This window comes from Cydia strobilella, chromosome 7, assembly GCF_947568885.1.
Source record: "Cydia strobilella chromosome 7, ilCydStro3.1, whole genome shotgun sequence".
Classification (NCBI taxonomy): Eukaryota; Metazoa; Arthropoda; class Insecta; order Lepidoptera; family Tortricidae; genus Cydia; species Cydia strobilella.
In genome coordinates, this window is record NC_086047.1 from 16841048 (window position 1) to 16866451 (window position 25404).

The 25404-nt window shown below is 39.3% G+C and overlaps 2 protein-coding genes across 2 annotated transcripts; both read left to right on the forward strand.

Annotated features, from left to right (window-relative positions):
• The first annotated feature begins 12298 nt into the window (after positions 1 to 12298).
• Positions 12299 to 25133, forward strand: LOC134743269 (FAD synthase-like). The gene is made up of 6 exons (XM_063676678.1): positions 12299 to 12452; positions 15155 to 15239; positions 16258 to 16427; positions 18106 to 18292; positions 19786 to 19907; positions 21651 to 25133. Exons 2-6 carry the CDS (start codon positions 15168 to 15170, stop codon positions 21814 to 21816), a joined length of 717 nt encoding a protein of 238 aa, XP_063532748.1. The 5' UTR covers positions 12299 to 12452; positions 15155 to 15167; the 3' UTR covers positions 21817 to 25133.
• On the forward strand, positions 12452 to 13872 carry LOC134743268 (tRNA (guanine(37)-N1)-methyltransferase). Its single transcript, XM_063676677.1, has one exon. It carries the CDS (start codon positions 12491 to 12493, stop codon positions 13829 to 13831), a length of 1341 nt encoding a protein of 446 aa, XP_063532747.1. The 5' UTR covers positions 12452 to 12490; the 3' UTR covers positions 13832 to 13872.
• Positions 25134 to 25404: the final 271 nt, after the last annotated feature.

Here is a 25404-nt window from a genome sequence, read left to right on the forward strand (position 1 = left end):
AAACCAGTCACGACTTTCGTTCCAACCGAGTATTCCATGAACATGAACACGGACACGAATACGAACACGAACACGAACATGAAATAATAAAAATAATTTCCTCATATGTAATGTGAAAAACAGTATGTGTCAACTTCCTTCCTTAACTTCGTTCCTACCGAGTCTTCCATGAACATGAACACGGACACGGATACGAACACGAACATGAACATGAAAATGATTTCCTCATATATGATGTGCAAAGCAGTATGATGTCAATGGTCGCGTACTGTGCGGTTTAAGAGGAATTTCCTCCCGCGTACGCTTCGGCTGTGGAATGAGCTCCCTGCCGAGGTTTTCCCGAGGGGCTACAGTATGGGGTTCTTCAAAAAAGGAGTGTACAGGTTTTTAAAGGGTCGGCAACGCGCGTGTAATATCTCTGGTGTTGCAGGCGTTCATAGGCTACGGTAACTGCTTACCATCAGGCGGGCCGTATGCTTGATTGCCACCGACGTGGTATAAAAAAAAAAAAAAAGTATGGGGTTCTTCAAAAAAGGAGTGTACAGGTTTTTAAAGGGTCAGCAACGCGCGTGTAATATCTCAGGTGTTGCAGGCGTCCATAGGCTACGGTAACTGCTTACCATCAGGCGGACCGTATGCTTGATTGCCACCGACGTGGTATAAAAAAAAAATGACAACTTCGTTCCAACCGAGTGTTCCACGACACTCACGATTTTTAGGGTTCCGTGCCTAAAGGGTAAAAACGGGACCCTATTACTAAGACTCCGCTGTCCGTCTGTGCGTCTGTCTGTCTGTCACCAGGCTGTATCTCATGAACCGTGATAGCTAGACAGTTGAAATTTCCACAGATGATGTATTTCTGTTGCCGCTATAACAACAAATACTAAAAAGTACGGAACCCTCGGTGCGCGAGTCCGACTCGCACTTGGCCGGTTTTTTTAAAACTTTCTTTTACTTGCACACCTGCAAACAACTCAACAAAAGTCGAAAGTTTGTATGACGCTGAGCTTTGTTTTGTGTCACGGATAGCAGTTTTTACGATTTACTCGTCTCTAGCTGTGGTAAAACGGTCACTGCAGATACAGCCTGAGTTAAACATCAGCTTTAATGTACTGCTGCCGGAATGTTTTGATTCTTAGGATCGTAGGACCTTTAGGATTTTTTGGGGTTTTGCTTGGAAAAAAGGTGCATACCTATACATTAAGGATGACTTACGTTAGACCGGGCCGTGACCGGGCCGGAGCTTCCGGCGCTAACTTTTCTATGACATGACAGGATTTGATTGAGAAGCTCAAAATAATGAATCAGTCAAGTTAGTCCTAGTCTCTCCAGCGCTTTCTTTCTTTTGGCCTTTTCTGTTACTGGGGTCAAGTGAGATAACTATGAAAGCTCTATTAGTGTACTGTATGTACTTTCCATGTGCCTAGCCCATCCGAGTCTTTACTTATTAACACTAAATAACAATATACTACTTAAAAAAATGTATTTAAACACCATTTCGAGAACATGTAGTACCAGACAACGGCATCGTATCACGTATAACATTATAATGCATTGTCTTTGGCCCAAACTTGGAGTTGCCTCAACGGCTGTCAAAAACTTTCGGCATATTAATTCTGACGATAAACTTTCCGCTCGGGTTGTTATTATTAAAGTTGTGGAAGCTGTATTATTGCTGCACTTTTTATCCGACTACGATAAAGATAAAGGCACCCATTTCTGCCGAGGTAGTTTGGCGCTCGAACGCAGTGAGGGCGCCAATCGTCCGCGACTGAAATGGTGCCTTTCACGGTACAACCATTTATTGAAAGAGAGCCATGATATGTAGGTATACATTAATCTGTCGCTGAGAATTGGTTCTACCCTTTTACATAATTATACCTATATATTACAGATTCAACAATTTAAATTATGGCAGCTCCCAACACGGTTCAGAGCATTAAAACAAAAAAAACAACACTTTGCAACACCGTCTTCCCTTCAAAACGACAACTCCCGAGCATTTACGTTCGAATGTGTTTACTTGCAACACAGATAAGGCCAGTTAGAGGGAGTATGTACACACAGCTGCAAAAGTGCATACCCACTCCATTAATGGAATTCATTAGTGAAGTGGGTATGCATTTTTGTAGCTCGCTGTACCTAATAAGTGAAAAGTTAAAAAATTTAACTCCGAGTCCGTGTAAGCTCACTTTGCACCTTTGACAGAACTAAGTGTGGCAGAGTTATACAGGTTATATTTTTATAGAAATTTGATTTGAATTTTGTGTTAGCAAATGTCATGCGGAATTAACTTGGTAAGGATTTTTTTAAATAGAGACTCCTTTTTGAAACTTAGTCTTTATTTGTCCTTTATAAAGCTCCAGAATGGTGGTGGGATCCCAGAATGGTATCGCTTGCGTTGACGTTCACGGGCGACAATCACGGCTTATTGCGTGTCTAGGATACGCGTACCTAAAATACCTAAATATAAATTGTAGTTGAGCAAAATCACGTAGGATACTGCTTAAAGGATCGACTCGCTGCGTAGTACCAAGTAGTACATAGCAGCTTTGTCTGCATGGAACTAGAATTTTAACCCACAACCGGATTGAACGTCGCACGCTCTTGCCACTAGGCCACCAGCGCTAAGAGAACGGAATCTAGGGGAGGTAATCTATATGCGAATGTGTTTACAAAAACCGCCTCGGGGAATAATACGTCGTCGGGTCCGCTTACTTCAGCCCTTATTTACATAAATGTGACATTCCGTATAAAAAGGGCCCAGCGGCGTCTGGGGGCTTCCCTTTTCGCGTAAAGGTCAATAGACTGTAGTAGGCCTCTTGTAACATCGTAAAAGACACATTTAACTTTAGTAGTTTTTAAGTCTTTGAAGTTTACACATATATGTCCTACTTAATAGTCTATTCAACAAATTCAAAATGGTGAAAAAGAGAGATACTACTCCTAAAAATACGCGTAATACCTCATTGGATTCGAAATGATGTATATAAAAATGTATTCGAAGTGTTTATTAAAACACAAATAATATCAAAAATTATAGACAAAAAAGGCGGAAAAAAGAAAATATCTCAAAAAGTATTAATACTTAAGGAATCTAAATAAAATACTATTAAAGAGAAAGAAATTGTCAAAAATAACCAGTAATTGTCACTAGACTTATATAAGTCTATAGACCGTGACCGGGATATAGACCGTGATTACCTTTTGTATTGTTTTCGAGCTCCCGATATTTCGACGCAGTATGCATCTTGTTCACGGGTAACTGGCATGTTACCCGTGAACAAGATGCAATCCATATCCCGGTCAATATAAGTATAGTGAAATTCAAAACTGTTAAAGTAATTGTCAACTTTATTATAATCTAAGAAGGTGCATTTTAAACTGTATCACTAAATTATTGCCTATAGTTAAGTGTCGTCGATGTCGACGTCACTAGCTTGATGTAAAGTTAGAACAAAAATTTGACAGTTCCGAACAACTGACAGGCAGATATCGTCCGGCGGACATAGTCAGTGGGCCACTAAAGTCTCTTATCGAAGTCGCTTCTGAAGTTCGACAGCGACACCGCAATCCAAAACCATCTCTCAGGTGTATCGCGGTCGACAGGTAGTCCAGGCCACAGATGTGAGAATTTAAGAGATACGGTTTCAACACTTTAATTTAATTTTTATCGTTGTCTGAGTACCCATAACACAAGCCTCCTTGGGCTTACCGTGGGACTTAGTCAATGTGTGCAAGAATGTCCTATAATATTTATTTATTTAATTCGCAATGACTTAAAGTCCTATGTCCCCTAGTACCCTGACCGCGAAAATCGAAGTTCCCAAATTGCGGGCATTTTTTCCTGTCACTCTAATTACACTTTCATTAGAGTAAAAGAGAAAGATCCCCGCAATTTGCGAATTTCGGTTTTCGCGGTAGCCCCTCTGTCCCCTAGTAACTATAGGTGGGGCAGAGGGCGTCCAACTCGGATGCCACTGAGCGTCGCCAGAATTGTTTGGGACGGCCTGCTCCTCTCTTGCCTTGCGGGGTTCTTGCGGGCTTGCCTAGGTATGCGGTCGGGATCCCTTCTAAGAGTGTGATCGATCCAGGTCCACTTGCGGCGCGCGATCTGGTGACCGATCACAATAAGTATATTTGTAACTATGTATAAACATAACATAACTTTTGACCGTTTTTTTCCATTTTTTTCCTAACCAGAATCAATGAACAATTGGGCGTCAACTTCAAGTAGGTGTGCTTTAACCCACTCGACTATTATTTGCGCTTTAACCTTTTGCAGCCTTTTAACCTTTTGGAGGCGATGGTGAAATACCGAATAAGAGTGAAAGAGAAAAAATCCTATGCTGTCCAAATTTTATATGAATATTCTTTCTCTTACCTCCGCTCGGTGGCGCGTCTATAACTACTTGTATATACTATGTCTATGGATAGCGCCAAATCTCTCCGTTGTGTAATCTACTACTCAGGTATCCCATTACTAGGCTGCCCGGTGTCGGGGGCTATCGTGTACCAAATTGAAATCTCGCTGCAGCCTTTATTAGGCCATCGCGACGATCCTGTCGACTTGAGCTGGGGTTTGTCGCGTCACTGCGCTAGCGCTAGGGCTGACAACAGTGCCAATTATATCGATAAAAATAAAATAAAATAAAATACTAATTTAACCTATTTTCCAGGGACCCGCCCGGTATCACCTTCGAGGGTTTTGGCAGATTTCGTAAGGCTTTGCTTTCATTTGGCTTTTTCGGTTCGATACCCGTTCTTTAAGCGCTAACCTCTTGAAGGGGTATTGATTATAAATTATAACGCTTATTCCATTTTCAACTTTCTCTTCGTAAAAATAGAATCAAATATTGCTTATTTATGTTTAAAGCGAAGGACAGGGTGTCTAGCGCGTTGACAGCAGAAATGTCATGATTTTTTTTAATTGGGAAGGGGATACCCTTTCATTAAGCGGTATCTCTGAAAGGGAAACTTCTTCCTAGAGCTAAGTCAATTAATGAGCGGGTAAGCATTCAAAGGGAAAGCCAATCATTGGGGCTATTCAATAAACGACTAAGCCATTTTAAGGTTTTTTTCTGGGAAGGGGTGGACAGGTCCATGCTATTTTCAAGACCGAAGTGATACCAAAAAGTACTCCGTGCGCAAAGTTTTGCACGGAACACTAAAAGTGACAAAAACCGGTAGAAATTTCAGACTTAATATATATAATTATGTATGTGGTATATTATGTGATGGTAACTACTGATGCATAATGGTCATAATATGCAATTTTCAATACCTACTCTATTTATAGTCTATATACCTCTCTCGTAGATCATCAATCATCATCGTCGATCGTCATAGGGACCATCCGAGGCGGGAGTTAAAGTATCAACAATAGGTAAATTCCGTCTATTTGCGATCTAATTGTAAATACCATTTCTAGAAACGAAATGTAATACAATTTTAATTTTACTTACCTACTTAATTATACTGCCTAGAGTCCCGAAGAGATTAATACAACATTAATAAAAGAATAACAAAATAAACTTTTTTGGGACCTATTAAATCTTCACCTAAATAAGAGGCAGCCCTAACCCTGTACCGAAACTCGTTACCCTAGTGCTGTGACGAGTATAAGGATCCGCGCCGACCCGACACCTGTCCAATTTGCGTCATACACCAAGCATTAGCGGAATATGACGACGTACAAGCTAATTTGATAGCAAGGGGCCTATTACACTCGATGTTTCCATGTATATAGAAAAAAATTATAAAAGCAAAGAGGTAGAAACTTTACAGGGTATCAGGTATTTTGCATGATCATGCAACTTGTAAGAGACGGACACCATAGTGTCGTTACTATACAAGGTGTAACAAAAATAGTGGGGATCCGTTTAATCTGACTAGGAAAAAGTAGAAGAATAATTTTTTGACGCGAATAATTTTTGGCTTTTGTATGGGGGGCTGGCCGACTTGGTTGATCTACAATCCAATAGAAAAAAAAAATTGTCGTCAAAAATTTTTTCTTCTACTTTATCCTAATGAGAACACGATACGGAATATGCCCTTAAACGGATATCCACAATTTTTCTGATCTGTCTGATCTGATTAGGGAAAAAGTGGAAGAATTTTTTTTGAAGCAAATAATTTTTGCCCTTTGTATGGAGGGTTGGCCGACTTGGATGACCATACATCATCATCATCATCATCATCATACATCATTTTTTCATAATAAATTTTTTTTTGGCGCCAAAACATTTTTCTTCTGCTTTATTCAAATCAGAACATGATACGGAATATGCTTTTAAACGGATCCCCACTATTTTTGTTACACCTCTATCTTGTTGCTTTATTAGCTGACATTAAGCTAATAAAATAAATGTTCCTAAACGAAAACTGTCCAGTTCCCAGTATAATCTAGTTTATCAGCGCCAGAAAACAATTTGTCCCGCTAATTTATGGATAAAAACAAATATTTGTTCCCCTTCTATTTGCACAGCGCAATTCGGGCGCCAATTTGGCAATTTCGTGTAATTCATTCGGAGCTAATGTTGCCATACGTCAGGATTTTTCCGGACATTTCTGGTTCTGGCACTGTTTTGCTCACAGTTCACCTAACACACTCCTCGCTTCGCTCGTCGTCGCACCTATATATTTTCTGTCTTCCATGATTGTAAACAAATGAAATATATAGTGGGAAATTATGCGAATGGTTAGAAACGTTAAGTAGGTACCTAAATATATTCTTTTAAACTAAAAATATTTTTTCAAATCCTTATAACTGTCTTATAAATCCTTATAAAATCGGAAAACATTTATAAAAACCGGACTAGTGCGAGTCGACCAGTCGGATGATGTATTTCTGTTGCCGCTATAAAAACAAATACTAAAAACAGAATAAAATAAATATTTAAGTGGGGCTCCCATACAGCAAACATGTTTTTTTTTGGCGTTTTTTGCGTAATGGTACGGGACCCTTCGTGCGCGAGTCCAACCCGCACTTGGCCGGTTTTTAAAGTCAATTTAAAAGGTATAAAACTCAGTGAAACAAAAAAATAATTCATTTTCCGGAGTTATTTCAGGATTTTTCATTTACACATAATGGAAACCCTATTCAGAGCTGAAACTGCTGAAAGTCCATTATTTACACGCACGTGAAAATATATTTTTAAAACAATTCAATGTTCAGCCGATTGTTAATGTCAACATGTGAAAATTATGCGCCGTTATGATGTTGCGTTTTCGTATGATATAGTTAGTTTATTTTTGTGTGACTAATTGTATTAAATAAAGCGCAATCAAGATTAGTTGAAAGGCTTCGATGTGTGACTGACGTGGTAGTTCAGACTTAATAATGGTTATTTGGTAGGGCTACTTACGTCTTACGTAAGCGAACAACTCGCGAACACGAAACGAAGCGGCGCGGCGCGGCGGGCCCGCGGCGTTCGCGTTCGCAACGAGATCTCCCGTAGAGGCAACGTAGGACACTTCTATAAGTAGCAAAGAATGGATTCACCCCGCGCCGCATTGCTTCGATTCGTGTACGCGTGTTGTTCGCCTACGTAATACGCTGCGTTAAAGCGTGACGTGGCTCTACTTCACGCTAGACTCTAGAGTCGGACCAAGCTAACTCTGCATGGCATGTGCAATGAAAAAGTGTGGTATGTCATCATTAATGTCAAATTTCTATGAAAATATGACATTTCTAGAACTCCCTCGCTTCGTTCTGTTTAAGCCGGTGCAGAGTTAGCTTGGACAGAGACTTTACACTTGTCACTTTGTCGAGTCAATCAAACAGACCCTCTGGCATAACATCAATCGTGCTTTCTTTGCTGCTCCCAGGCTGCTATACCTAAATAAAAATCGTGAACGTAAACTTTCAATTCAATTCAATTTTTTTATTTAGGTATGTTAGTAACACAATGTACTTATGAAACTAAGCGTTAGTAAATTACAATGAATTAATTTAAAAAAGCTAATCTAAGCAATGAGTTGTTAGTAATAAAAAGACATACAAAGCGCTGCGAAGACTCCTCCCTTTTTCTTGATATGTACAGTGAGCTGAGAAATTGTGAATGAAAATGAATTCATTGATAAATTCGCCATGCACTTTTATGGCTGATGGTACATGAACATGATACTTACTAATAGCCCCCGTTTACTGCAGCTCATTGTGACAGAAGGATAACTACGGAACCCTACACTGAGCAGGCCCGACATGCTCTTGCTCAGTGTTGGCAGAAACGTTAATGCAATTAACCATTAACCAGTACAAATTGAACCGTAAACTGTAACTGTCCGTTACGGTTTACGGTTCAATTTGTACTGGTTAATGGTTAATTGCAATTAACGTTCGGCCAACACTGCTCTTGCTTGGCCGGTTTTATTGGCGTTGCTATCGGTGAATTATAAGCTCGGGTGGCTGTGTTGAATCCCTTAGGTACTCTTTGTTATTTACTTGATTAGTCACTTAAATTAGCTGTAAATGCACAAAAGGTCAGCAACATTTGCTATCTCCACAGCTAAGATATATCACTGCGCGCGATAGCTTTCACGGCGCTCGCGGCGCGCTACAGTGTATGTAATATTTGCAGTAAGTATATTGACTTCTTAAAGCTAAAAATAAGTTCACGCACTTAATAAGGGAAAATAATTGAAAACTCTCAAACCCGCTCCAGACTACGCGGCGCGAAGCCGCGAACGCGAATGTGAAGTCGATTTCGCTGATTAGCGAACTAGACTCCACAGTCACGTTCGCGGCTTCGCGCCGCGATTCGCGCATGAGTGTGGAGGGATATTCACGTATTTACTTTATGCCATATCCCCTACCCTCCACATTTTGTGAATTTACAAAAGTCCAAGAAAAAAAAAACCAAGTGAAGAGTGGTGTTGCGGGTGTCCATGGGCGACGGTAGTCGCTTACTATCGTTTGCCTCCTATATCATAAAAACCGGCCAAGTGCGAGTCGGACTCGCGCACGTAGGGTTCCGCACCATTACGCAAAAAACGGCAAAAAAATCACGTTTGTTGTATGGGAGCCCCACTTAAATATCTGTTTTTGTATTTGTTGTTATAGCGGCAACAGAAAATACATCATCTGTGAAAAGTTCAACTGTCTAGCTATCACGGTTCATGAGATACAGCCTGGTGACAGACAGACAGCCAGACAGACAGACGGATAGACAGCGGAGTCTTAGTAATAGGATCTCGTTTTTAACCTTTGGGTACGGAACCCTAAAAAAAGTTGCCTACGAGTACATAGGTCCGTCCTAAAAGTTTCGACGTGTGATACGTGTCCAACTTCATGAAAGCCAGTTCAGTACTGTAGTCCTAAAAAGGTAATAACAGACAGATACTTGCACATTTTAAATGTTAGCATTGACTTATTAATTTCTTACAAATCATGAAGATAAGTATCTTGACAAAATACAAGTACCTATGTAAAATATAATATAAACACTTAAATTAAAAACATATAAACGAAACAATTTCCCTTAGTCGTGGTCGCTCGGTAGTTGTTTTTTTTAATCTGGTTTTTATTGAGGCTTTGGACACTCTAGGCAAAGATAGATATAACTCCGTAATATATGGATACAGTCGAAGGAAAAAAAGTGCCTCGAAAATCACGAAAATTTGATTCTCGATCAGATGGCGCCACTAGCTGGCCTATTCTCATATAGAGGGCGTTGACGGTTTCGTTTGTTATTTAACAATTTTAACGCATATCAGTTAAAATAAACATGGGTCAAAATAATATAAAAATAATCAATGCAAATATTGCAAATAAAAAAACACATTTATCCATATTCCATATATAAATACATTTTTTGATATTTTTAGTTTTAATCGTGTCTTGATAGATGGCAGTGAATTTACTGTGGCTACAAAATTTACTATGACAGTACCGCTCTATCCTATTATATCCTCTTTGCTCTAGGTGAACATGTCAGCCTTAGTTGAAGTTGTAATCCTGTAAATCTACTAGTACTATCCTTAATATTTGTATTGCACTCAGGGGTAGAGTTCAAAGTTCTCGGCGGCGAATTGAAAATAATGGTACGGTGCTTTACGGGACTTTGACAAAGTTCGCTTGAGTTCGCTACACTCGAGCGTTTGGCTAAATTATACCCCACAGATGTACATACAGTCAAAGAATTTAATTTCCGACCCATTTTGTACCTTGTCACAGTGAAATACAGTACCTAACCTACGTCACACAGTCATGGACTCTATGTTCACAATTTACAAAGCTTAAAGCCACTGCAATTACAGTAGTACAGAATAAGTAATAGTATTATCATAACAGTAGGTTGAGTGACAGGTATCGAATCTACCCTTACTCAGCAAATGCTCGATAAATATATCTAAATAGCGATTCATACGTATGTTTTAGTACTGTAGGACGCTGTAGGTAAGCAATTGCAACAGTCAATTTAGCTAATTTGAAAGTACCTGTCTGTATTCGTCGAAGCGCAACGGTGAAATTGCTGGCATTACATTATTTACGCTACAAGCGTGGCCTGGCCTCACAGTGAAACTTATGGTGCTGCTCCGATCAGTCGGTCGAATTTTAAAGAGGTAAGTATTTTTACACTTACTTTACTATCAATAAAAACCGGCCAGGTGCGAGTCGGACTCGCGCACGAAGGGTTCCGTAACATTATGCAAAAAACGGCAAATTATCACGTTTAACTAATTTAGCGGTTTCACTCACGTATTTTTAGTTACTCGCGCGACATGTTTCGGAGCCTAGGTCTAGGTAGGTAGCTTATTAAATTCTACACAAAAAAGTCCTAGATTTTTTAAGTTTCCTATTATAAGAGAATATCCCCTGAAAGGGTATAAGCGCTAAATCTGGATTCAGCAATTATTTTCTATAACAAGATGTATTTTTTCCGCAAAGATATCTAGGACTTTTTTGTGTTGAATTTAATAAGCTTTAATGCTGCCTTACGCCATGTTTTCACAGAGAACGTAGATTTTCCAAGATGGCTGCGATTCCTCGAGGTCCCCAAATGTCAAATAGTGTGGACATGAAAAAGAGACCTTTAATTAACATACATACCAAATTTCATAACTTTGAAAGAAGTTTCGAGGTTAGTCCTAATCCGATTGTGCTTATTATTCTCATTTATATGGCAACAGTTCAGTATAGTCTGATCAATGTGGATTGGCACCTCGTTTTTTGACTTGCATACTTTTATTCACCATAATCAAAATCAAGATCTAAATATTCGGTGTTCACATTTTTTGACGTGATAACGGCTTATAAATCGATGAACACCGGTGGCATGCACGAAAAAGTGTCACCTTATGTACAGATCTCCATGGAAACGTTGTGGACAGACCTCCATGGTAACTAAAAGTATAGAATTTTTCATCAATATTTTCTTATGACGTTATTATCACGCAAAATTTTCGTCCGTAAACCGACTTTACAGACAACCACATATTTTTTTTATTGTTGGTTCTTCTTTTTTACCGTATAAAAATCATGCATTTTCTTACGCATCAGCGCATCACACATAGGTCAAAATTACCTTACATAAGTTCTGGTACATAGTCATGAACAAGATTGATCGTCTCCAAAGCCCATAGTAAATATTTTTCAAACTCACTCATTTTTGTTATTGTATTTCATCGCTTGTATAACATAACACTACAATAACCAAGTCGTAATAACCAGACTATAATGACAGTTTGATTTGTTTACCTGTCAGCTCTTTGGAAATGTTTTGTAGCGAAATAGTTTAATTTCCCGAACGGTTCTTTTCCAGCAGTTTACTATTCACATTATTTACAATGTTTTGCTCTTGATTATGTATAGTTTGGAACATTTTTTGTTACTTATTATTTAATATTCAACACTTAAGTATTATTCAAGTAAACCGCCACAAGCCACAATGACACTGACAACAGTGACAACCTATCATTAAAATTATTGCCAGTGTAAAAAATTAGTTCCAATGAAATTCCGCACATGGCGCATGATCATATATTACTGGGCATGCTTACCTACTTAAGTCAGTGAACCGTAGCTTTTATGGGAATCGTGGCATTTAATGCTAAAGTCGTAACACACCATCGCACCGCACCAAGGTCATTGTGCGACGCGCCTATAAGTAAGAGCGAGAAAGAGATATCGCTTTTTCGCTCTTACTTATGGATGCGGCGCACAATGACCTTAGTGCGGTGCGACGGTGTGTTACGACTTTAATGCCAAATACCAAGTTTATTTTATACCGTGCACGTAAAACGAAACGTAAGATCAACGTAATCTCGTAAGTCAAAGTCAAATTGACAAGACATATTTTTATTTTGGCATCATAGAAATTGAAACTTTCTCTTTAGTCTACAAATTCAACGGTGGATTTATTTACCAGCGATTGCACTGCTACATAAAACGTAAAAACCTGCTATTGCCTGAAGTTTGGAACAAATGCACTCTGACCTCGAACATATAGGTTAGTATGAAGTTGTCTTCGTTTTGATTTCGAATGGCATGACTTTTGCTCACAATTTTTTAGTAGTATTTTATCGAACAATGTCCACCGCGCCAACAATATTGACGCCGCTTGGCGTACGTGGTATGAAAATATTAGAACGTGACAGATTCATTCGCAAGATTCAAACGCCCGTTTTGAAAGTTCCAGCAGAAAAGTTGGCAAAAATCACACCAAATTGCAAGGACTACTTCCTCAAATTAGAAAACTTTAAACCTGTTCAGAATGACAGTGAAAATAAGCTTAAATGCATCTTCTTTAATCCTGACAAAATCAGTATGTATACTGACATCGCTGAAAGTCATCGCCAGGGACTATTAGAAGTTGGAGTCACTGAAAATAACTTTGAGTTGAAAGATATTCAGTTGTCTTATGAGAACTGGTCGTATGGGACAATTTTCAAGGCTGTGTTGCCAGAAAATGACGATATAGTCAGCGGTTTCACCCAAGTCGGGCACATCATTCATCTAAATTTGAAGGATCATCTATTGGAGTACCGTTTGCTTATAGGACAAGTGCTTGTTGATAAGATTAAGAGTTGCCGCACTGTGGTGAATAAGAGCAGCATCATTGACAACACCTACCGTAACTTCAGTATGGAAGTAATTGCCGGGGAAGATGATTTTATTGTGACCGTTAAAGAAAACCAGTGCAACTTTATGTTTAATTTTTCCAAAGTTTACTGGAACTCTCGTCTTGGACAAGAACATGAGAGGATCATAGGCTTTTTGAGGCCTGGAGATGTGTTGTTTGATGTATTCTGTGGCGTAGGCCCATTTGCCATACCAGCAGTGAAGAAGAAATGCAAAGTGTTTGCTAATGATTTGAATCCTGATTCCTTTAAATGGTTAAACCATAATGCCAAGTTAAATAAACTTAACATGAGTCTTTTTAAGTCATATAATCTGGATGGGAAGGATTTTATTTTGAATAATTTCAAAGAATACATAGCAGATTATTGTTTAGGTAAGGAGAAGTTAGAAGAGGGATCAAAGTTACATATAACAATGAATTTGCCAGCCATAGCTGTTGAGTTTTTGAAATACTTCAATGGTTTAATTGAAGATCAAAGTCTTGCTGAAAAATTGGACTTTGAAATAATTGTTTATGTGTATTGTTTTGCCCCAGGCGATGATCTTTTGGCAGCAAAGACTATGGTCATTGAGAACATAGGTTGTGACATAACTGATGACATAATAGATATTTATGATGTAAGGAATGTATCACCAAAAAAGGAGATGATAAGAGTCACTTTCCGACTTAGTAAGAAACTTCTTTTTAGTGTTAGAGACAGTGTCTGTGAACCACCAAAGAAAAAACTTTGTCTAGAAAATGAATAGTGCATTTAAATAAACTTGTATTAATGGTATTTAATTTATCGTGTTTTCTAAGAAGTGTTTTTTTATTATTTTTCTGTTAACATATAAGAGTACATATTTGAATAATAGTTTTAATTGTAATGAGTGTTTTATTTCATCATCATATATTTCCATAACAATGTATGTACTGGGGTAAGTGAGTATGCCTTTTTCTCTCAGGCGATGCCACTGGCACAATTGCTCCTTAGATCAAAAAAGATGATTTGGCCTGGTAGCCACGAGGTCATACTGTGCAAACCCCCCCAAAAAAAGGGGGGGAAAGGGTTAGCTCCCCACCAATCTGTGCTAAATTTCTGTCTGCTCTTACCAACAAGAGCAAGTTATTTATCATTTTCGTATAACTTAGGGACGAGGAATTCATTTTTGAAATAAGCTTTTTTTACCTTTTCGTACAAAAAAGTTGGTTGTCGCACAAAATAAGAAAATAACGTAATTTTTTGTGACAATTTTGGCCTTTACAAACACAGTGTGGCCATTTTCACGTTACAAAAAATTGCCTCACAAGTTGGACCTGGGGAGCCGACCCTTTCCCCCCCTCCCCCCTTTTTTGGGGGTATTCACGGTACGATCTCGTGGCTACCGGGCCAAATCAGCATTGTTTGACCTAAGGACCTAAGGAACAATCGTGCCAAGCGGCATCACCTGAGAAGTGCATACTCACTGCGCTTACTAACCCTACTATATATAAAAGAAAAAGTGACCAGGGCTGGAATTGAACCAGCATCCTAACCTGGAGGCTTTGCTAATTCGCACCTTTCTTTCATATATAACACATATTTCAGTCAATAACATGAAAATTTTCAAGTGGTAATTATTACTATATGTAAGTAATAAACGCATAAATCTATTTGAGCAAATAATCAGGTTACTAAGAAAATTAAGCCAGATCTAAATTTTCTAAAATACGCTCAATTTCAAAGAACATTCAGTCTTTTTATTTGCATAGTTCATTTGAATATTAATTGTAATTAACATACTTATCAGCTGTTTAAACATTACCAACAAAGCATAATATATGGAGATATAGGTAGATTACCTTATTCTTTTATACTTTTAAGAAATGATAATTAGGTAAATTTTATGTCACATTTATTTTTTATACTATTGGTCACTACTGGTTTCCTATTTAATGTAGTGTAAGCTATAATTTTAGTGACATTGACAGATAACACTCTTCAATGAAAATTAGACTTTCAGTTTTCTGCTCAAGGTTCAAAGTCGAATGGCAGAAATTTATAGTTGTATATAATTATGGGTTTATTCAGCAGTACGGTGTATTTTCAGTGTAGTGAGCGAGATGCCGCAGAAGGGTGAGGACGTGTGTGCGGAGCTCCCGGACTTTGCAGATGCCTTGGAGGAGTCTGAACAGGTTGGTATTACAGTACTACCTCCCTCGCTACTGATGATCCTTCCGGCCGATTTCGACCACGTGTAACTAAGTGCTAACTGTTACTGTTAGCTCGGCGCTCGTGCGCACGAATATGGCTGACGTAGCCGATCTTCGAGGTGAACCCCCGCAGCACATTGAGAGCACGTGAGGACACCAGCCACATAGTGGTAGTGGATGGAAGCAGGCTGGCGTGCTTTCAGCTCGTCGCGTTTAGCGTCGAGGTCAACTTTGCGTTGCTCCTCGAAATCGCGGACTTTGTCCTGCACCAGCCTGCGCCACTCAGGACGCTGTGCTGCCAAACCGTCCCACTGAGAGGGTTCGATGTTGCATCCTTTCTTGTGTCGTTTCTGAACATCTTTGTATCGGAGGATTGCAGCGATTCAGGCGCACAATAGTAGCGATGCCAGACGAGAATAGATTTTTGACGTAGGTAATAAATTAATAATAATAATTTTTAGATTATGTCTTAAAGGGCATCTGCGCTGTTGGCTTCGGCCCTCCGCACGCCTCGCAAAGGTCCGGGTTCCCATGGTCCCGAGATATTTAACTGATATTTAAGCCTAATATGTATAGTAAACCAATAACCTAACTATATTTATTTAGTACGTATGGTGACTTGCACAAAATAGGCGGATTAGCCACGTGGCAAAAGTAGCAAATATCACGGGCCCCTCAATAGAATTTGCTACAGGCCCCGCGCTGACTTAATCCGGCACTGACAAAATACAATCGTCGAAGATCAAGGATTTGTTGCTTCCTATTTATTATTATCTATTTATCGCCGTAATTCTCTTTACGACTCTGCCACGACTGCGCGATTCGCGACAGCGGCGGCGACAACGATAGGTGGGAACTAAAGGTCCGATCGATCCAACTTTCCGCACGCTAAACAGCCACGAAAAGTAGCACTTTTTGAGCAACTGTATTAAAAAGTATGTAATATGTTACTAGTTAGTCCGCCATATTGTTTTTATTGTGACGTTATGTTTATCCTCAGGTACTACGAAAATGCTTCAAGCAATACAAAACCGATGAAGTGTTCCTGTCCTTCAACGGCGGCAAGGACTGCACCGTGCTCCTGGACATAGCCATCAATGTGCTGACCGACATATACAAAGACAAATCTGTGATAAAGAACCTTAAGGTGTTGTACATAAGGACTAACAGGTAATTTTATCATTAATTCTTACACGCTTTAAGACGAAAGTTGACCTCCGCCTAGAAGCCGCCTTTTCGTAGACCCCGTTTTCCTTTAACCTTATTGAATATATTTTCACACAATCCGATGTCAGTATATCAACATTATAAACCACAGCTATGCCCTTTCATTTATTTATTTTTCGAATTTTTAATTAGGTATTGGTATTGTAAAGGGGCCCACTGACTATCAGTCCGCCGGACGATATCGGCCTGTCAGCTGTTCGGAACTGAAAGTTTTGTTCTAACTGACAGGCCGATATCGTCCGGCGGACTGATAGTCAGTGGGTCCCTTAAGAGTTAGAAGGATTTTAATATTTGTATAGAATTCGTTTTTCGCTCCTAACTCTTATAAATAATACCTAATCAAAAAAGTCGAACGAAGGGGCATAGCTATGGTCAATAATGTCAATATATTATACATCAAATTGTGTAAACATCAACTACATAATATAAAACAAAGTCGCTTCCTGCTGTCTGGATGGATGCCTGTCCCTATGTATGCTTAGATCTTTAAAACTACGCAACGGATTTTGATGCGGTTTTTTTAAATAGATAGAGTGATTCAAGAGGAAGGTTTATATGTATATTACATCAGCACGGCACCCGTGCGAAGCCGGGACGGGTCGCTACTGTCGCTAGTACTTTATATAACGTTAATATCTAGATATTAAAATACTACTACGTTTGTATGGAAAAGCGGTTGTCCTAAAGTCAGCCATTCTCAAAGTGTGCTCCGCGGACCCCTAGGGCTCCGCGAGAAAATGCGAACACAAATCAATAACCAGCTCTTCTATATGTCTCTGGTCCACAGTTAAATCGTGACAAACGATTTTTATTTATTTGGGGATCCGCCAAATATTTCGCTTTCCAAAAAGGTTCCGTCGCCAAAAAAATTTGCTGTCCTAAGTATTCAGTTCACTCTATATTCGGGCGCGCTCGAACAAATGCTCTGGTCTAACGCAGCGTACTACGTAGGCGAACAACACGCGAACGCGAAGCGATGCGGCGCGGGATAAATAAATCCTTTGATACCTATAGAAGTGTCCTACGTGGGCGATCTCGTTGCGAACGCGAACTCCTTGGGCCCGCCGCGCCGCTTCGCATCCCGTTTGCGAGTGTTCGCGTAAGTAACACGCAGCGTAAAGAGGTTTATAACAATTTTAGTAATGAGGGCTATCGTTTGTTTGCTCACCAGTTGGCGCCTCTGTTGATGGTGGTCCAAAAGACTAAAGAACAGCTGTCAGTCATTGAAGTGACAAGTGACATTTCGAACTTGGCGAAGACCACCATCCACACTAGCGCCCCTAGCGGCGAATTCATACGCGTTAGCCCTCATTTGTAAATGCATTAATGCAGAGAATGTGCGTGTGTAATTGAATTTGGTACACTCGATTAAGTCGGTTTAGATAAAAAAACGTTAGCGCGTGTAGAATAATCTTGACATAGAGTATGGTTTTTAACCTTTTCGACGCCAACGACGAATATATTCGAACCGCAGCCATCGCAGGTCTAAGGCCAAAGACGGATTTTAGTTTTAATCGTGTGTCGATAGATGGTAGTGAATTTACTGTGGCTACAAAATTTACTATGACAGTACCGCTCTATCCTATTATATCCTCTTTGTTATCGGTATACTTCTTTCCAGTCCATTTAGAGAGCTAGAAGCGTTCGTGAAGCAAGTCCAGCTCCACTATGGCATCACACTTGAAGTAACGGAAGGCGAGTTGAAAAGCACCTTGCAAAGAATTTTAGACGAAGACAGTAGGCTAAAAGCGTGTCTAATGGGCACGAGGCGGACCGACCCGTATAGTCAAGATTTGCAATTTATACAGGTAAATGGGGCATTTTCTATGAAAAGGGACCTTATTGTCGATGGCGCTTACGCCGCACAGCGTCGCGCGGCATTGTATTTATATCGGAGCATCGTTTATAATGGCGTAAGCGCCATCGACAATAAGGTCCCTTTTTTATAGAAAATACCACAAATATTCTTTTACTATATTTACTACTAGCTTTTTGTAGCGACTTCGTCTGCCTGGAATCAGTAACAGCAGCTAGAGTAAGTTTCGCGCCTGGATAAAAGTAATAGCAATCATTCAATTTTGAGATTTCATCAAATTAGGCAATTCATTAAATCTCTCAATTCCATCCCCCTTTTCACTTCCTTAAGGGATGATTTCCGACATAAAAACTATCCTATGTCCTTCCCCGGGACTCAAACTATGAAAAAAAAAATGAAAAATATATTTATTATCTATTTACAAACAGTATAATGTACATTCGCTGGGACCTCTCTACGCTACGCTTAAGACGTCAAACTATCTCTATGCCAAATTTCAACTAAATCGGTTCAGCGGTTTAAGCGTTAAGAGGACAGACAGACAGACTTTCGCATTTATAATATTAGTATGGATTAGTACCAGGCTACCAGCGACTTCGTTCGCGTAAAAGTCATTAACAATTTTCACGTCTTTGACATGCCTCCTCGGCAAGGGCGTTGCTAGCCGATGGAACACTGGTGGAGCGAAGGTACCGCCGAAGGCCTAGCGGGGGGAGGGGGGACATACATTGTATGTAATATTTAATCTCCAGGAAACGCTCCCCTATCGACTCCTTTGCTTCTCAGATGTTATGCCATATTGGGCCAACATGGCCTATCTAAAAGACGCAAATGCGGCGGAACGAGATTGCGTCACTTTACCTAACGCATAACTGCATTCTATAAATTGGCTTACGTTACCCCATAAAACGTTACTCCAGTTACGTTGTCCAATAAAACATGTATATACGGGGCATTATAAGGCTTCCACGTAAACTTTAATATATCGACGTAAGACATTTTTGATCCCAGCACCTCCGCCATGTCGCGGCACACAAAACTTGTAAGTACAGTCAATTACAGTCAAATATGTGTACGCTTTTACACCTTAGACAATAAAGTCGTGTTCACATTTTTGAGCCATTTGTCTGGATCGATATTTTTGCCTTCGACTGTAGGTTAACGTCTATTTGACATTGACATGTAAAAGTGCCCCTGTGGCCTATTTGCTGAATAAATGTTTGATGTATGATTTAGGGTTCTGTACCCAAGGGGTAAAAACGGGACCCTATTACTAAGACTCCACTGTATTTCTGTTGCCGCTATAACAACAAATACTAAAAAGTACGGAATCCTCGGTGGGCAAGTCCGACTCGCACTGGTCCGGTTTTATTTACTATATTTAACTGAACATCGCTGGACCTTATGTCGATATAAATAAGGTTTACGTACGAATTATCAGTTAACCGTGTGGACGATGGTAAAATGTTGTCCTCTGTATTGCAGAAAACTGATGCCAACTGGCCCCAAATAATGCGGGTGTCTCCGCTGCTGAACTGGTCGTACCACCAGATATGGAGCTACATCTTGGCGCGGCAGGTCCCGTACTGCAGCCTCTACGATCAGGGGTATGTTCGCTCCAAGGACTTTTTACAGTTTTTACTCAAGCTACGCAAGACCACCTGCTACCGCACCGGCACCTGGAGACTCCGCAAGCACCAGGTTGAAGATCTGGTGTCCGAGCGGAACATCATCGGAGAAACGAAAGCCGCCAGACTCCGATGGCTCGGGCACCTAAGCAGACATCAGAGATGGTAAACAGCTCGCCGAATATGTTTTCAATATATTACCAGAGTATTTCTCAAAAAAAAAAGGCTTTGTGCATATTTGTTGCCGCTGCAAACGCTGCCTTTAAAAACGATGACTTGCCGATTCACACGGCAAAATTGAAGAGTTTTGCTTTGAATTAATACTCCATTTGCCACATTTACAGGATTTGTACCTCCGCGACTTACCTTACGTATGTGTCCAAATTTCATCAAAAAAAATCCACCAACACCAAATGACGCAAAAAATGCTATTTAGAGGGCCTTTGTAGAAAAATATATGAAAACGGAATAATGGCTCCAGAAAAGCCTCGGTGTAGTTATATGTAGAAAAATAAATTAGTCAGTTTAATAATATCTTTGTTTTTTCGTCTTCATTTCGGAAACTTATCAGCCCACCCTCGTAGATGGTAAATTATTTTGTAACGGCGTAAACTTTGTCTTTAAGTAACGGCCCACTCATTTTGCAGGGTATATTTTTTTATATTTGCGTCGAATACAGCGTAATAAAATATAGTTGTTTTTTATAATTTATAAACCAATCCAATTATGAAACTCGATAAACTGTACTCTGTAGCTAAACTAATTTAAAATAAAATTCTAATTAAGAACCAAAGCAAATGTCCTTTACCGTAACGAATAATAATATCCAAAACGAACTAATTGGAAATTCGTTCGCTTTGCTTGTATCAGAAATGGTCTATTTATTTATTTAAACTTTATTGCACAATAAATATAAGTACAAATGTCGGACTTAATGGCTTAAGGCATTCTCTATCAGTCGACCATAGGGTTAAACAGAAATTCTTCTTTTCCTTAAAGAAAAAAAAACTAAATCTCTAATCTAAATCTTTTTTTCTTAAACTTCTTTTTCTCCTACTACGACTGTGACAACGGGCAGCCATTTGCGTACTAAATAGCGCCGTGGCACAATATTTACACCCCACCCACCGTGGCACAAAATCTGTGGGGTCATTTTACAGCGCTAGTTCGTCATCCGTGTTTATTATCAATCGCTGGCTATGAATCGTTTGTCTTTATCTGTCATATTGTATGTATTTGTAAGAAATGGATAAAACATAATTTAATGAATTCAGGCTCATAAAGTTTTATTAATAAGGAGGCTAGGCTATAACCGCGAAAATCGAAGTTCGCGAATTGCGGGCATCTTTCTCTGTCACTCTAATTACGCCTTTATTGGAGAAAAAAAGAAAAAGATCCCCGCAATTTGCAAATTTCAGTTTTCGCGGTAGCGGTAGCCTATCTGCGCTGGAAACCTATAGGAAACCATTCAATTTGACGTGACGATAGTGTGAGACATGGTCAAATTTACGCAAACCGGAAATCAAACGTAGGCCTTTATTAAATTTCTTTAAAAAAAAAACTTATTTCAGCTGTATAACTTTTTAAACTTTAATCAACAGCTAGCTATTATGATTTGTGTTGTTTAAGTAGTCACACTACTATATATAAATTATAAGCTTGGACTTGGTCATTTTTTCTTTGGTGTATGTTATCTATTTCAGTTTATAATTTAATCAACAGATACACATCAATAGGCAGCACACTGAACACGTGGCCGAACCCGGCGCTAGCCCTGGACTCGGGCTACCGGCCCGCCTGGCGGCTCGCCGACGGCACCCGAGAGCGCGCCGGCCGGGTCCCGCCCGACGCGCAGAACGGACTCAATGAGAAATGTGAAAACCTATAGCCAGTTTTGTACGTATGACGGTTAGATGAAACCACAGATACACGTAAATACATCCGCAGATACACATCGACCCGGCCAGCAAGCACGTAACGCGAAGGCGCGCCGGTCGGGCCTCACCCGACACCCAGAATGGAGTCAATGGATCGTGAAAATCTATATAGGTATTTCCGTATGTATCAGTAGATAAAATTGAAATTAAATTTGAAGTTCTATATTAATCGTCAGTGTTATAAAATATTTTAGTACTACCTAACTATTTATTTATTTGACACACAAACTTTGATTGAAATCCATTTATTTGAGTTATTAGTTTGTCGTGGAATTTGTAGACGTACCTAATATACTTAAGTAGTAAAATTTCGAAGATATAATTATTCGTAAAATGACTTTACTGTTCTTTTTGTTGAAATAGTGTTCTTTTTATGTAATATTTATTGGCTAAGCAGCGTTTTTATATTTCAAATACTGAAACTATTGTTCAATTGGCCAATTTACTACTTAATACCTACTTATTATTACCTATATTCGTACTTTTGTAAAATACCAAGAATTTCGTACCCGCCCGTTCCTATCTCTATCGTACGCGCGTAACGTAATTATAATTTTTTTTAATCAATAAATAATGATGTCTCGCTCATGACAATGACACTGTGCAAGTGGGACAGGAATACAATTACGCGCGTGCGATAGAGATAGAAACAAAGAGTAAATGTACGAGTCTTTGTGCCTAGGGTTCTTACTTTACCAATTTAGTACTCTGGGATATAAAAACAAGGTTTTAGGGGGTGGTTCACGACTGTGACTATGGGCAAATCATTTATGACACGCCCAACATTCCTAACATTCCTCAGCCGGGCACGGATTTCGCTCGCGGACAGTACGTTTGCGTTCGGAATTATGTAACCATGGCACAGTTTGTCAATGCCTCGAATAATAGATAATTATAAATTACTAGTTAATGAGGGCTATCGTTTTTTTTTTGCTCACCAGTTGGCGCCTCTGTTGATGGTGGTCCAAAAGACTATGGATGGTATAGAAAGGATGCCAATCTCTTATGGCAAAATTGTTGCAAAAGTGACCGCTTTCAGCTTTAAATAATAGTTCCTAATCTCTCCGGTGGCGCTAGTTAGCCTCTGGAACTCATAATATAAGGCAACAAATAACCCGACCAAATTACGTAAGTTGTTTTTGGTAGTAATTCGGTGTATGGTGGCGCCGCCTAATTACTGTTTTGATGGACACTTTTCATACATAGAGATTTGGCTCCTTTATATAGTCTCCATGCAAAAGACTAAAGAACAGCTGTCAGTCATTGAAGGGACAAGTGACATTTCGAACTATGGAAAAGACCATCATCTACACTAGCGCCCCTAGCGGCGAATTCATACGCGTTAGCCCTCATTATTTATTTATCAACATAGGAGCCGTTTTATTTACGCCTCTTACCTGTGGTTGTGCTGTAACCAACAAGCGGAAGTCTCTTTCCAAATAATCAATTGGAAAAACATACTTCCGCACATATTTGGGGCATTTTCTATAAATAGGGACCTTATTGTTGATGGCGCTTACGCCACACAGCTGCGCGCGGCATTGTAGTTATATCGGAGCATCATTAATAATGGCGTAAGCGCCATCGACAATAAGGTCCCTTTTTATAGAAAATACCACATTTAAGGCTACAGGCGTTTATATAAAATGTGCGACACTATTTTGTGATATTTGTGTTCATACATCACGCCCTTCTGTCGACGTAAGATTTTTAAATTAAGTACTTACCTGCCAGATTCACGTAAATAACCATTGTAATGCAATTTAGATGCGTAAGTTTTATTTTTAATTATTTTAGCTTCAATTAAGATTTCTCAGCAAGTTATCTCTAAGTACTTATTTTTAATTAACGTACTTAAAATATTTTGTGTGGAAAAATAATTATGGCAAATTGAATTGTCAAGATGTTAAAATAATCACCGAACGGATTCAATCAAAGACCTTAGTCCACCAATTGGGAGAGCTAGTAGACATTTAAGAATAGGTACCCGTAAAAATTTCAGCTTGCCTCCAGAACATTATTTACGCAAAAAAAAACATATATTAAACGACCCCAGCCAGGTCTGCAGTTCTTTGTTAGGGTATGATAGGAGTAGCATGAGACAAATTAATATCAAATTTTTAGCTTGGATATACCTACTCTAAAATGTCTCTCAGTAGTCTCGGACCAGTAGTAATTCAGAGAATAAGGAATGTCTATTGAAAACCTGCGCCCTAGACCTCTGGGATCTTTAAGGGGCTCCCCGCGGTTTTCATCGATTTTTGACGAGTTTTGAGCCCTTACGGCCCGGCCACGACATCGCGCGGCGGCTGCAACGGCGAGCGGCGGCCATAGGTTGGAGCGAGACAGCGATCGGACCTTTCGTTCCCACCTTCGTTCGCCGCGCGTTGTCGTGGCCGGGCCGTTACTCCCTACATTTGCACTACAGATAGAATTACAAGACAAACGGCTATCGGTTCTTCAATCTTTTATCTCCATTCTTGTCTGCCGGATTTTGAAAGAAATGAATACTTATATTTTAATGATTTTTTTAAAAATTGTCTTTAAAAACACTTTTTTCGTAACTTGATTGCTGTGAAGGATCTTACATATACGAAATCTACATATTTGGGTTCGTCTTTGACGTCTCTAAAAATTGGTCAGAGATTTTAATTTTAAACTAATTAACACAAAAGCTATGGCTAGAAAACCAGTTTTTTGGCCTAAAATTGTTCAACGTTGATGCCAAATATCTCGAAGCCAATGAACTTTGAAATAAATATGGAATACTATATTGCTTAAAGCCGTTGCTGTTAAAATGATAAGCTGCAAAAAACATTAGAAAACTAAGGAATTTAGATCGAAGGTCATTGGCGCCAGGGAGCCCCTTAAATGCCGTAATTCTACTTAAAATCTTGTGTTAAATTTATTTCGACTAAAATACATTCACTGCCAAGAACCCGCTAGGTGTGTTCATTTTGTATTGGAAATGGGGCGCTTGGCCCTGAATGTGTTAAAAATATCTGTCTGTCTCTCTCGAAGTCTGTTGTCATTGGCGTTTTAAGTCTTTTTACATTCATTATTTTTATTTATGTATTGAAATTTCTTACTACTACTATTGTTGATTGATTTTATATAAAATGTATAGTTTTATGGTGATCCAATGCACTATTTTGTTGTATAAATATTTAAATGAAACAATGTTAATGTTTTGAACAAGCGTAACACAATAGTTTAACACCAAAATATTACGGTGATAGTTCAAATATACGAATTTAATTTTATTGTTTTTTTTGTTTTTATTATTTTTCAAATACATGCCTATCCAAATGCCCATTTATGTCCTCTATCTATATCCCTTTCAGCTAATAGACCGCGAGCCAGGAGCAAATTTTGTCAGTCATCGCCTCCAGAACTCGTATAACGGCTCGGCTCGGTTAACGGCTATTGAGGAATTCCTCAACCCACCAACGGAGCGGCAGCTGACGTTCACGAGGGTTCATCATAGCCGTTAACCGCTATACGAGTTCTCGCCCGGGAGGCAGTGACTGACGAAATTT